At 40.3% G+C, this 15179-nt stretch overlaps 1 protein-coding gene and 1 non-coding gene across 13 annotated transcripts in view; both read right to left on the bottom strand.

Annotated features, from left to right (window-relative positions):
• Nucleotides 1–15179, bottom strand: part of PCDH17 (protocadherin 17) — a 317366-nt gene that overhangs the window by 189118 nt on the left and 113069 nt on the right. For 11 of the 12 annotated variants that reach the window (XR_012085374.2, XR_013543703.1, XM_078390731.1 and 8 more), the window contains exons 2-3: nucleotides 1535–1593; nucleotides 1193–1365 (exon numbers count right to left, since the gene is read on the bottom strand). The exons of the other annotated variant lie outside the window; for it this stretch is intronic. Coding sequence is in view for 9 of the 11 variants with exons in the window: in XM_078390731.1 (XP_078246857.1) it covers nucleotides 1193–1365; nucleotides 1535–1593 (232 nt within the window). In the remaining 2 variants the exon portion in view is untranslated. The remainder of the gene's footprint in view (nucleotides 1–1192; nucleotides 1366–1534; nucleotides 1594–15179) is intronic. 12 annotated transcript variants of the gene reach the window in all.
• On the bottom strand, nucleotides 6755–6918 carry LOC140706293 (U1 spliceosomal RNA). Its single transcript, XR_012085933.2, has one exon. It is a non-coding gene; the product is annotated as a U1 spliceosomal RNA (small nuclear RNA).

Raw genomic sequence — 15179 nt, 5'->3', positions numbered from 1 at the left:
CCTATAACATCCAAATTTCAGGGTTCCTTTGTGCCAAGTCAATAAGGAAAATTCCTTGAGGATACAAAATTTTAAAACTACTGCAGTGAAGCATATAGAAAACACCAGTCCGAATGTGCTGGGGGAAAAAAAAAAAACAGGAAAATGCATAGCTACAGTACCGCTGAACTGAATCCTCAGTTGTAATTTAACCATTTACTAGTCTATCTTAATCTCAGTTATTTGAAGTCATTCATTTCACAATGAACCTTTGTCCAAATTAATATTCCTGACATTGTAACCTGTTTCTTATATTAGATAATAAAATCAAGCCTGCAAGCAAAATTACAAAGTGACCCTGCATTGGAGTACTTGTTCCTCCTGTACATTTTAGAGTATAATAACTGAAAATGGTAATTAATAATCACAATGTGAGTCATTTTTATAGTCACATTTTTTCATACAGCTATCACATTAGTGCTCACTCCTACAAATACAATCTATTATCACAATTAAGTATTTAGGCAAGCAATATTCCGCTTATTTATTGAGAAAGGGCACATATGATTAAACAAAACCATGCAAATCCTGATGCCTTAAGGCAGAGGAATAGTAAATTATATACTTCTAGTATTGCCCCAGGAGCAAAAAAAAAAAAAACAGGGGAGAAGGGATCCAAAGAGATATTTAACACTTGGCCAAGACTTTGGCCAACCACCATTTGATTTTTGATTTTTAATTTTTCTGCAGTAGTCATATTACCAACTGTGTCTTAAAGTATGAAATAGTCATATGTCATATATAGCTCTGCTATTAATAATTCTGGGGCCTTAATCTCAGTTATTTGGAGTTCAGTTATTTTCTAAAATAAGATAATTATATGTTCCAGCTAATGTTTTGGAATGAGTGTATGCAGAAACATGTACTTGTACATATATATGTTCATGAACATATAGGAATGTATACACAGAGAGAGATTTGTGAGTGTTTATGGCTCATATATACACACACACATACACACATTTTCTTACTCCATTCTCCATACGCACACAAACACACAACAGAACATGTTTTTACTGTGGGCTAGATGAAAGATTTAGTGTTACCTCTGATAGCATTTTCAGTGGGCTTGTCTAGCAGGGTAAAATACTGGAGCATCAGTAATAGGTTTCTAACAATTGCGGACTTTTCAAGAATTGGTCATTCCACTCACCTTGTTCAAGCGGCTGGGGTTTAGTTGAAGTGGTTTTCATCTTGAGTGCCTCCCTAACCGACATGTCACAACAGGAGCCTTTGTTTGTATCCTGGTCACTATCTGCTTGGTCACTATCCCCATGTCCGCTGTCTCTCAAGCTGGCTCTTTCAGGGTCCTTGAATGTGGAGCTACTGTTATTTGAGCAGACAGAAAAAAGAAAGAGCAGGAGAAAAAAAAAGAGAAAGGAAGAATATGTTAAACTTGTATTTACTTCCCCCAATTTGAATTGTACTCTCTGGCAAAGCAATTTTAACAAGAATGCAAATGGGGAAGCCGAGAAAGTTATTTAATAGGCCTTACCTTTGAACAAACTGCTGCCTGCTGCCCATGTAATTGGGCTCTGCGGGAAAATTGTCTGTCTGTGAAAGAAGGAAAAAAATACATCTAGTTGTACACTGGACAAATCTCCTGCAGAGCAACAAGATTTCCTAGAGGAGGAATGATTAATAATTTTTTTAAAATGTTCTCCCCCTTAATCTTCAGATTTGTACATTTTAATTAAATTGGAAAATGCTGGTACATAATTATGTACTCAGAACAATTAAGTGTTCTTGGACCACAAATTACCTGGAAAACAAGCAAGGAAGATTTATTTAAGTGACATGAAAATATGCTTTGCAATTTGATAGGAACTAAGCTCATCTTAACCTTTATATTAAGTTCATGCAACCACATTTTGCTTGTAACAGCTTTCAAATCACCTATCATTGTTGCAAAATTCTCAGATGTTCCCTGGACAAACAAGAAGCAGGTTTTTAAAAAAGTGTTGGTAGATTATGCCATTACATATTATATGTTACAATCTGAGCTACATTCTTTTCACCATCATATAACAGCTTCCTATGTGTACCTTTTAATTCCCTTCAAGGATAAATGTTCAGTCACACCCACACTCCCCTGCTGTCCAAAGCAGCACAGACCAGCAACCATTGTACTACAGGAGGCGTTGTTTACTTGGAGAAGCTCTTGTCAGTTTCTGCTTCATCACTAGCTCCTTCAAATGTCTTTATACAACAGCAGGCCACACATCTGTTATGGATTGCAAGGATCCCCTCTCCCACATAACAACTTACTAGTGATAACCAAAAGGGATTTGCTGTCTTTCATGTTGGAAGGTAATTATAGTTCTATTCAGACATTCATGGAATGGATAGACTGAACACATGGTAATAGGGAATACACTAGCCCTGCTCCCCTCCATTGTCTCTCGCAGAGTTATAACTAGTGTCTAAGGTAAGCCATGAAAAATTAACTATGTAATTTATTACATGAAAATGATATAATTACAGCACTGAACCAGCATTTCTGTGCCTCCAGACAGAATCACCACCAGTGTGAAAACTACAGAAACAAATAAAAAACATATCATATATATATTGGAAGGCCTGGCCTACCAAAACTCAACTAGATTTTCCATCTGCTGTTATACCAACCAACTATTTTGCTCTCTCCAGAAGCCTGGCCTACTGTTGTCCTTTTCGTGGCTGTAGATCAGGCTGCCAGGCCAATCTTGGAAGTTTAGGGGAAGGAGTAGGGTTGCCTGATACATGGGTACCAAAAGGAGGATATAGAAAGACAAAAAAGAGGACAGAGGACAACATATTGGGGGGCAGGCTCTGTGTGCGAGGGGTGGGGGTGTGTCATGCTTGCAGGGGCGTGTTACTTTTGGAATTAGGTGTTGGGGACAATAGCCTTTTGATCATGGGGCAGTACCATGACCATTCAACCTACTCAGTCTTAAAAGGTCAAGACTGGGAAAGTTACATTTTTGGACTACAAAACTCAGAATCCACTGGTCACTGTGTTTTCTTGTTTTAAAAAGTGTTTAAAAAACCAAAACAAATCTATACATACACTTATTGGGCTCCCAGGACCAATGGAGACAATCTATTCCTTCCTTTAATGGAGACCCATCCCCCTTGTTTTATTTATTTATTCTTATACCACCCATAGGGCTGCCAAGGCCACTCTGGGTGGTTTACAAAAACAGAATTAAACAATTCTGGATTTGGAGAGAGAGAATTTTATGCATAAACACACACAATGCTTACTACACTACATATGACAAAGCCACATGATGGAGGGCAGAGATACGGGGAGAATGCCCGTGGGAATCTCTCAAGAATTCTGGCATTCGATTGACAGCCTGGAGGAATTTTAGGTATCATGAAGGACATATTTGTGCTCTATTCTTCTTGCTTGGTGTGTGAAAGAGAGTCATCTGACCTGAGCAACTGGTATCAGCTGACTAATGAAACAGGTGCCCTGTGACCACAGGACTTCCACCTGTTAAAAAAAACAACTATGGCGTGATTTGTTTTTCCTCGGGTAAGACGGAGAGGAGGAGGAGGAGGAAAGATGGACATTTTAAAGGTTTTTATGTTTGCTTGTCCTCCTTTTGCCAAATGTCTGGCAACCCTAGGAAGGAGTGCATTTCTAAATTTGGCACCTTGGGGGGCAACAGTGTAATTGCCTCATCCCAGTTAAACTCCTGGTCATCATGTGTGGAGAGCAAAAGTCTGAAGAGGAGAACCCCTTTTCCATACATTTCCACATAACTGGGGATATTTTCATAGGCCATTCTCTTCAGACTGTTCCTTGCAACATGAGGACAATGGAGGAAGTGGAGTCAGTGCTTCCCTTCCTCACCTGTTCTGATTAACCATTTCTGAATGCCTGAGTAAGACTCAAATCAATACACGAATCCTGTGTTTCTTGCATCCTGACATATAAGCTTTGTGTAGATGATAGGGATCCCCCACAACATGCTACTGTGGCCTCTGCAAAGAAAGGTGAAGCCTGGATGGAAACTGAAATAAAGTAAATCAAGGTGAAGTGAGAAGAATATGAATGCAGCAAAGGTTATATCTTTAGTTTAAATGGATGGGGCACCCAATCATAGAATAGAGAAGTTGAAAGAGGCCTATAAAGCCATCAGGTTCAACTCCCTGCTCAATGCAAGAATACAAATCAAAGGTGATTGCCAGGTGATTGTCTAGGTTTCTCTTGAATGCCTTCAGTGTTGGAACACTCACCACCTGTCAAGGTAATTGGTTTCACTGTTCTAATAGTTAGGGTTTTTTTTGGTTTTCAATCAAAATCTAGCCTCTTTTAACTTGAGCCCATGGTTGAGTGTTGTGCCGGAAGAAATATCAACAACCTCAGATATGCAGATGATACAGTCTGATGGCAGAAAGTGAGGAGGAATTAAAGAACCTCTGAGTGAGCCTCATGGCGCAGTGGTTAAACCACTGTACTGCAGCCAAAACTGTGCTCACGACCTGGGGTTCAGTCCCAGGTAGCCGGCTCAAGGTTGACTGAGCCTTCTATCCTTCCGAGGTCAGTAAAATGAGTACCCAACTTGCTGGGGGGGGGGGCAATGTGTAGCCTGCATAATTAACTTGTAAACCACCCAGAGAGTGCTTGAGATCATGGCCACTGGTCCCATCACCTCCTGGCAAATAGAAGGGGAAGATATGGAGGCAGTGACAGATTTTACTTTCTTGGGCTCCATGATCACTGCAGATGGTGACAGCAGCTACAAAATTAAAAGACACATATTTATTGGGAGGAAAGCAATGTCAAACCTAGACAACATCTTAAAAGCAGAGACATCACCTTGCCGACAAAGGTCCGCATAGTTGAAGCTGTGGTTTTTCCAGCAGCGATGTATGGAAGTGAGAGCTGGACCATAAAGAAGGCTGACCGCCAAAGAATTGATGCTTTTGAATTGTGGTGCTGGAGGAGACTCTTGAGAGTTCCCTGGACTGCAAAGAGGTCAAACCTATCCATTTTGAAAGAAATCTACCCTGAGTGCTCACTGGAAGGACAGATCCTGCAGCTGAGGCTTCAATACTTTGGCCATCTCATGAGAAGAGAAATCTCCCTGGAAAAGACCCTGATGTTGGGAAAGTGTGAAGGCAAGAGGAAAAGGGGATGACAGAGGACAAGATGGCTGGATAGTGTCATCAAAGCGACCAACATGAATTTGACCCAATTCCAGGAGGTAGTGGAAAACAGGAGGGCCTGGCATGCTCTGGTTCATGGGGTCACGAAGAGTCGGACATGACTTAACAACTAAACAACAACAACAAAGCACCTCATGGGATTTGGAAACTATACTTCTGTAATGCAGCCTAAAATAGCATTTGCCTTTTTGTAGCCACACCATACTCTTGGCTCATATCCAGCTTGTGATCTACGACAATTCCAAGATCCTTCTTGCTTGTAGTATTGCTGAGGGAGGTGTTCCCCGTCTTCTAATTGTGCATTTGGTTTCTTTTTCTGAAGTGCAGTACTTTGCACATATTAATTTCACATATAAATTACTAGTAGCCCTGTTGAATTTCATTCTGTCGTTTTCAGCCCAGCACTCCAGCCTATCAAGATCATTTTGAATTTTGTTCCTGTCTTCCAGGGTATTAGTTATTCCCCCCAATTTTGTGTCATCTGCAGATCTGACAAGCATTCCCTGCACTCTCTCATCAAAGTAATTAATAAAAACGCTGAAGAGCACTGGACGCAGGAGTGGGCCTTGGGTTACCCCACTTGTTACCTCCTCCCAGTTGGAGAAGGAGCCTCTAATCATCACCCTCTGAGTATGATTCTCTAGCCAATTGTGTATCCACCTGACACTTGATCTGTCCAGCCCACACCTAGTCAGTTTCCTAATCAGGATATCATGGGACACTTTGTCAAAAGCTTTACTAAATGTAGTTCTTCATTACATATAAGGATGGAGCCGCATGCTGCCTCCCTATCCTCTCTGTCTTCAACATTCATGTATTGATAAAGGAAATCTGCAATAGAAATGTGACCAGATTTTGCTGACCATAGTTACAGAGCTCCTTTCAAGGTTACAAAGGCATTGATACATTTTAATCCAGTGTTATAACCTATATACTAGTTTGGAACCTGCCAGGGTTTGTTTTAATGGAGAAGCAATTTGCCATGTTTTATCACTTCTTTATCACTGAGCCTCAGTCTCGAGCCTCCATTTCTTATATACTTCTCTTGTGTCTGTCACCCATGTGAAATGGTTTTATGAATATTGTGACTAGCCCCAACCCAGGCATGTTACCTTCCAAAATATCTTTCCAGTAGTGTACCTGACACCAGTAATTAACCACACCAGACCTCATGGCTAAAGAGTGAAAATGATAACTTTTAATTACCATATTTTTCACTCCATAAGACACAGTTTTTTCTCCCAAAAAAGTGGGGGGGAGTATGTGCATCTTATGGAGTGAATACTATAAAAAAAGGGTTCAACCACCCCCACCCAGAAGCCTCCCACCATGGTGCTGGGAGGCCTCTGAACTGGCACCAGAGGCTGCTTGCCATGGCAGCCACATTGGACCTCACCACTCTGCCATCTGCACTGCTGGCTTTCCAGGATCTGCCTCCTGGAGCTCACCTGGAAAACCAGCAGGGCCAACAGGCCTATGGCAGCAAATTTAAATGGCAGCGGGCAGTGAAAACAGGCAAGGACCAAAGAAGAAAGAGTGATTCTAGAAAGACCAGTGGAAACCACAAACGCAGTCCCCCACTACCACAAATTATGCAGGTAATTTCCCCACATTTGGGGAAATCACAGGGATCAGCACACCCAAAGTGCAATGGATGAGCCTCACCCTGAAAAAACCACTTTCATGATCATGGTATCTCCCCTGACAGGTAAGTATGAGTTGGAGTGGCCCCTGCACTTCCTGCCCCCTTCTTTGCCCTGTCCCCCCAAAGCATGGTGACCCCCTGGCTGCACCTCCCGCTCAGAACAGGGCTGCACACCCCAGTCCCGCCAGAGTCCAAGAGAGCTCCTCAGTGTTTTGGGGTGCCCCGTGGGACCCCCATCAGGTGCTCCCTTTGAGCTGAAACCTGCTTGTGTAGAAATGTGCATATTTGCTTTAAAAGCTGCTTCTAGTTTTGTTTTAGACTGGGAATAAATTTGAGCTTGAATTTTTCTTCAGCTACAACAACCAATTAAGATAATTCATACTCACAAGTTACTTATCTTTCTCTGTAGCTTTAACATTTGCTCAGTTCTACAGTCCCCCTTTTCATCATAACCCTTACATTTTAAATTTTTTTCTCTTTCATTACTCCAGCTCTCCAGCCTTCTCCTCCTTCAGGCTCCAGGATAGGCTGACTACATACGCCACCCAGCCAGTCACATTGCTAACCTGTTAACAAGCAGATTGGCCAGGGCTCCCTTCACAAATATACCTTACTGAATATGCCTGTTTTGAATATATCCAAAGGGTAACATGGTTAACAGCATTACCTTCTAGTATCCCTGTGCATATAATATCTTTTTATACCAATTACAACCTTTGTCTCAAGTCACAAACAGGTTTTGGGGCTCTTTATGTTAGCAGTATATATTCTCAAAATTGGGGGGGGGGGCGTCAGAAGAAACAAACATAAATACGATGAATGCATTTGATTCAAATCTTTAGCAAACACACACTGATTTCCAAGCTCTGAAGGCTGATGCAAATGAATGAATATAACTTCTTGGTATTTTTAAGTGGTTTGCTTTCATCTGTTTAATAAGAACAATTTACTAAGTCAAAACTAGACAAGATTAAGCTCCAGGCAGAGCCTTTTTAGGACAGTGAAGGGCCTAGGGCAGAATGTTCAGTTGAGACTCCTCTCCCCTACCATCTTGTGTTTGCTGATGTGCCCCTCTAAGTGTGATGCCTCCTCCTATGTGAGACCTGCTTCCTCTTAGAAAGGTTCCAATGTCAAGGAATGTTATCTTACACACTTAGATCTCCTTTTGAATTGTGTGGAACTTGTGAAAAGCGCTCGCTAGTGCCTGAATCTTAACCCAAAGCTTTAGTTAAATGATCACTAACAGTCAGTTTTAGCCAAAAATACTTGACTATTTCTGAGCTGATGTCATTTTAAATGTTCATAATAAAAGGGAACAAACAAGAAAAGACTAAAGAAATCTTTCTAAGCAGCCGTGGTTGCTTTTAAAGAGTAATTTTTAAAATTATGTCACACATTTGTGAGTATACTTCTTTATTGAGTATAAATTTATACATTTAGTTACATTGCATCAGATACATGTAGTCAGCCAATTAAATGACTAAATGAACACATTTTTGATTTTTTTAAAAATGGGCTGATAGCCGATGGTGGGAGGGAATATTATTAACATGATGCCAGCAATCTTAAGAGTTTCAAAATCTCACTGATTTCTGTGAATGAGTTCCAGAAGAATCTTACACAAGTGTACTAAAAACTCGGTGGAGTTAACTTCTGGACAGGGATACACAGGGTTGCACTAGATGAAATCCTATTGTGCAGTTACTCAGACTACACGACTTTTAGAGCGAACTCCATAGACATTATTTGTCACATACTGAGCCATATGACTCAGCATGAGAGAGATAATGCCTACAGAGATTTCTTAAGCTAATGGCAATTTGTATCTAAATGTTATACTGTTTGCTTAAATGCACATCAGGATTTCAGCCATTTTCCCTTCTTAACTCCTGCTGAAACAATTTAGAAGAGATTATTGCTAGATGGTAACTTATAAATGAGTACAAGACAACCACTTGCAGCAGAGAGGGTATTTAAAGCTACTGTGGAAACCAGCCAAAATCTAGTACTGAATCTCTCTTGTTATTATCTTCTACTAGATTTCTTGGGGGAAAATAGAGCAAGAGTAAGCTGGTATCTTTCACACAATAATAGCCACAGTATATTCCCATCAGTGCTCTTTGCAGCTGACTTGGTGACAAGGCTCCTACTGTGTTCTGCCTCACTTCATGCCATGCTTCTATGCTCTGTGGCAGCTATGAGCTCAGCAAAGTTATCTAGGGCTATGGTGCTCAATGTGTAAAGCAGACACAGCAGACTGCAAGATGTGCAAGACTGCTCAAGACAGAACACGAATTGACTGCCCTCTCTAGCATTCAGGACACTCTTGGTCATGAATATTTCATGTGCATGAATAAAATAGTGTATGGTATTGGAACCAGTAATTCCAAAATGTCTGCAGGTTTCTGCACTGGCCTTAGCCCCTTGTAATGGCATCCTTGTGTTGTAGAGAAAATATTAACACACCAGACAAATTAACAAACAAAGTGACTAGCAGGAGCAAACTCATTGCAAGACTCCTGATTCTTATGGAACCAAAACAGCATTATCCCCACACAAACGTGTTTGCTTAGTATGCTTGGAGGAACCTGAAAATGTGAGGAATCATAGAACTGAAAAAGCTAAAAGTACTCCTAGGTTCACCAAGTACAACTCCAGACAAAGCAGGCAATCTATAGCTAATGCATTCCTGACAGATACCCATCAAACCCTGTTAAATATCATCAGTGATGAAGGAGAATCCACTACCTTATGAGGAAGTCCATTCCACTGTCAAACAGCTCTTACTATCAGAGAGTTCTTCCTAAAGTTTAGTCAAAATCTTCTTTCTTGTTATTTGAATCCACTGATTTGGGTTCTACTTCGTGGATCGGCAGAAAATGAACTTCTTCCATTTCTCACCCAACAACCTCTCAAATACTTAAAGAGATCTATCATATCATCTGCCAGTCTTCTTTTTTCCATGCTAAATTTAACTAACTCTTCAAACAGTATTCAGTTCAGCCTGGTTTCCTGAATGTTTACCATTCTGATGACCCTCCTCTAGACCTGTTACAACCTGACAAAAGCTGAACAAAGCAAAATAAAGTGTTCATATTGCTTCCCTTAATCTAGACTCTATATTTATGCATCAACAGTATTGCATTCACTTATTTGTTACTGCATCACACTCCTGATTCATGTTTAGCTTGTGGTCTAAAAATACTGTTTCTACACGCATATGTTCTAAGATAGCTGTAATCCAACCTATATTTGTGTATCTGATTTTTGCTGGCTAAATGTAGAACTTCACATGCTCTTCACTGAAACAATTTTTCTTGTTTTTATTAAATTCTCTAATCTGTTGATGTGATCTTGCTACTTTTCCTTTGGATGTATTGGGTACTTCTCCCAGTTTGGTACCATCTGATAAGCAAGCACACACACACACACAAACACACACCCCACATTTTGCTCAGTATCTCTTATTGAAAAACACATTGTATAACACTGGGCCCAGGACAGAACCCTGTGCTAACTGAATTGTCAGTTCTCTCCAGCATAACAAGGGAACATTGATGAGCATTCCTTGGGTACAGCCATCACACAGCTTCAAATCCATATAAAGGTAGCATAATCTAACCCATATTTAACTAATTTGACCACAAGAATATTGTGAAGTATATTGTAAGAATCCTTCCTGAAATCAAAATGCATGAAATCCACAGCATTCTCCTTATCTTCCCAGCTTGTAAAGCTATTAAGAATAGAGAGAGAAAGTCAGTCTAGAATGACTTCTTTTTCAGGAAACCTGTGATGTGTTTTTGTAATCATTGCATCACATTCTAATATGTATGAACTGTTTATCTGTTATAGAAAACTTTCAGGCAGTTAATAATTGGTCAGATTTTCTTTCTTCCCCCTTTTGAAGACAGGAATGATATTTGCTCTCATCCAATTTTCAGAGACCTCACTTTTTCTTTAAGAATTCTCAAAGATTATAGACAGAGGCTCAGATATTATTAAATACTGAAAAACAAACAAACAAATGGTTGTTGTAGGTTTTCCGGGTTGTTTTTTCATGTTCTGGAGGTTTTTCTTCCTAACTTTTCAATAGTCTCTGTGGCCGGCATTTCTTTTCAAATGATTATGGTGATCAGGGTGTGAACATGAAACATGAACATGAAATACACTGCAGATTAAAACAACCAGAAAAATTGGCAGTAGCTGAGCTGAACATGACCTTAAATAAGATGGACATGAAATCCTATTTCCAAACACAGAATTACTGGACAACACCAGCAATTATTATGTTAGACTACACAGGGAAGCCATTGAAATCCACACACATCAGCACAGCTTCAACAAGAAAGAAAGAAAGAAAGAAAGAAAGAAAGAAAGAAAGAAAGAAAGAAAGAAAGAAAGAAAGAAAGAAAGAAAGAAAGAAAGAAAGAAAGAAAGAAAAAAAGTCAGTCAGTCAGTCAGTCAGTCAGTCAGTCAGTCAGTCTAAAAATCAACAAAGCCTGGCTCCTAGCACTGAAAAATACAGCCTGCAAAAAGGTCAGCGAACTCTAGCCAGCCACGAGGACAGATAATCACTGCATACAATAGACTACCTAATGACACCCATCAATCACAGTGACAGATCATCTCCCCCTTAATGGAACAATATATCCATAACAAAAAACACCCTGATCACTATAATCACCCAATCTCCTGAAAAGAACAAAAAACTGATCCCGCAGCTACGAATACTCAACTACCCACACACTACACCAGAATACAGACAGAGTTCTAACTCCTGTCTTCTAAAGATGCCGGCCACAGAGACTGGTGAAACATTAGGAAGAAAAACCTCCAGTACATGGCCAAACAGCCCGAAAAACCTACAACAACCGGATTCTGGCTGTGAAAGCCTTCGAGAATACATAAAACAAACAAATCCTCAAGTTTATGAATGCAGGATATTGCTACTGTGCCCACGATTCAAAACACCAAGGAATGGTCCAAACATTGCTTTACAAAATTATGCCCTCATTGTCAGCAGGAAAAAGGATGCCAAGTTTACATAGCAAAGGCTAGCCTAAAAAGTGAAACCAATGTCAACAGTGAAGGTGCTCTGTGGGAATCTCTCTTGTACTCCTTGCCATATACAAACAGATGCAAAGCAAGCAAAAATTCCAGAATCTTTTTTTCATTTAACGATTTCTGACCTAAACACAAAGTAATTGTCATTGCTGTTTTTCAACAAGTCCTCTAGCTAATTATTTCTTGGGGAACAATATATGCATGAAGGATACACAATTGGTTACAGAATGGTACTCAGAGAGTGTTTATCAATGGCTCCTTCTCAAACTGAGAGGGTGTAACAAGTGGGATACCACAAGTCTCAGTCCTGGGCCCGATGCTCTTTGACATTTTTATTAATGAATTGGTTGAAGGGATGCAAGGAATGCTCAGCAAATCTGCAGATGACACAGAATCAGGTGGGATTAAAATATATTGTTAGGCTTGAGCACTGGGCTGAAAATAACAGAATGAAATTTAACAGGGATGTGTGTGTAACACTTTTAAATTCTATACCTAGAGAGGAAAAAAAATCAAAAGTTACAATATCAGGGATACTTTGCTCAGTAAACTTTGAGAAAGAAAAATCTTGGAATTGTTGTATATAGATCACAAGCTGATTATGAACCAACAATGCAATATGGCTGCCCCCCAAAAAAGCAAATGCTTTTTTTATGCTGCATTAAGAGAAGTACAGTCTCCAGATCACATGAGTTAGTTCCCTTCTATTCAACACTGGTTAGACCTCATCTTCAGCACTATGTCCAGTTCTGGACACCACACTTGAAGGAAGATACTGACAAACTAGAACAAGTTCAGGAGAGGGCAACAAAGATGATTAGGGCACTGGAAACAAAATGCTATGAGGAAAGACTGAAAGAATGGGGCATGTTCAGCATTGAGAAAAGATAGGTGAGGTGAGATACGATACCGTTTTTCAAATACTTGAAAGGTAAAGATACAGAGGAGGGTCAGGATCTGTGCTTGATCATCGCAGAGTGCACAGCATGTAATAATGGGCTGATGTTACAGTAAAACAGATTTTGGCTGAATATCAGGAAAAAAATATCCTAGTTGTTAGAATAGTACAGCAATGGAACCAATTGCCTTGAGAAGTGGTGAGCACGCTAACCCTAGAGGCAGTCAAGAGAAAATTAGACAACCAGCTGTCAGATATGCTTTGATTTGGATTCATGCATTGAGAAGGGGGTTGGACTCTGTCAATGGGCCCCTTACAACTCTATTATTCCATGATTTTAAGAAAAACATGCACCAGCAGATCAGAAGAAAAGGGTGATGACCAGTGATTGCTAGTGAACCTCAGCAAGCTCTGTTATGTCCTGGATCTTTGGATCCCTGAGACAGCACACCTCCCAATACATTCTGTCAGGTCTGCAAACTGCTGCTTGTCTCCTTCAGGAAGAAGTCACCTGCCACCACAATATACACCTCCTCTTCCTCAGGGAAGCAGCAGAGATCCTTCCATCTTTAGAGTTCTCCAAGGCCGCCATGTTTTCTGCTCTGTCCCTTCCAGGAGGTCAGAAATACTGTCCATGAGGGGCTATGGCTATTGTCCCTATTTCAACAGCTCATGTTAAGGGGCTGGCATTGATTTTGTAGCTCCAAGAGAACATCATGCTTCCTTTCCTGTGTCACATTCCTGTAAGTGCTTCCCTCCTACACTTGATATGCTTCTTCCACAAAGATATTTCTTCTCTGAAGCTCTTCCATGAAAGTCTCTTCTACTTTATGTAGAAAGAGTTTATTTTCTCTTATGAGATTAATTTTTTATTCTAACAAGGCAACAATGTGCATTTGCTGTAGGCGTAGATTCCTACATCTTCAGGCAAAAAGACAAACATGTTACAGTTGTTGCAGGTAATACAGTGTCTATCTTGTCTTATGCAGGTGGTGGAATAATATTAATCATCTCCTCCTCAAACCGTCTTACTAAACACTTACTTAACATTCCCTGATTTCCTCATCTTGCCCAGGAGCTCTTATTCATGAGCTTGCAGGGACTTTGAGTGCAGATATAGACTTGGCTAGTGCTGTCTCCTGCCACAACCAAGTTAGCAAACTCATTTTCTCTCAGATGTGGTCTGTACCCCTAGTAAACAGCTCCCATCCATCCACCCACCCACCCACCCACACAACCAACCAACCAACCAAAAATTCATAAGCACACAAAGAAAATATCTCCCTCAAGCTAACAGGACAGCGTCCCCCACCCTCCCCCCCAGTGTTCTTCCACCAATCCCACAGAAAAGAGCTCTCACTCATGAGTTTGCAGGAAGACAGAATGTAGCTATAGACCTGGCAGCAATTGTAAAAATACCTTTTTAAAGCAAAATATAACAAAAACATCTAATGAAGTAATGGCATCTGATGTATGTTTTGTCATGTTTAATACTGGGTTTCAAGTGTTAACACTGCTGTAATGTTTCCTTTCATTTTATGTTTTAGTTTCCATAAAATCCTGAACAGTAACACATTTTGTCCTAAAATGCAGGAAAACATGGTTATGTTTGGTGGTTAGTATTTGAACATAGCCAGTATTTTCTTTATGTACTGTTCACATATATGCCATGGGGCCTCTGAAAAAGAATGGCATAGTACAGATAGGACTGAAAGTGATGCTGGCCTTCCTGCCTTCCTTTTATTTATGTGTTTAATTCCCACATTATTAAAGTCCCACTTCTAACAACTCTTCTCCATTTCTTTTCAAATGGTTTTAGTCCTACCACTCTCAAGGGAAGCATCAGTTCAAGTGGTTACAACTGCAATTGACATTCAGAGGGAATTTCTAGGGGAAATGAAGGTAGCAAACACTTTTCCCAGACAGGTGTATTGCTAACTGTGCTTAATAAACTTGTGAAGGGGCAGCAATGTAGAAGGACGGATAGCCTATTAAGGAAGCACTTGCTTAGGGTCTCCTCATCTGCCTTTTGGGCCTGAGCTCAGCATAACTTGCAGCCCATTAACTTGAATGTTGCCTAACAACCAATGTGGACTTTAAATCATGTGACCATAACCACCACCCAGTCCACCTACCTCATTCCTGAAGTTTCAGCCAGGCAGTGAAAGCACTTACTCACCAAATCCCCTCAATCTACTGGTCTATGCTAACCCGCAGAATTTCAGCCATTTTAAAATAGTCTGGAAAAGATAAAATACAGCTTCTTGTGTCCTTCTATCCAATCTGAGAAGGAATACTGTCCACTATAATGGGCAAGGAACAAACAAATAGTGGCCAAGCTTCTAATCAAATATGCTACAAGTCCAC

The sequence above is a fragment of the Pogona vitticeps genome, chromosome 3 (assembly GCF_051106095.1).
Source record: "Pogona vitticeps strain Pit_001003342236 chromosome 3, PviZW2.1, whole genome shotgun sequence".
Taxonomy (NCBI): Eukaryota; Metazoa; Chordata; class Lepidosauria; order Squamata; family Agamidae; genus Pogona; species Pogona vitticeps.
Note: the sequence above shows the minus strand (reverse complement) of the source record. Positions and strands in the feature narration are given on the sequence as shown.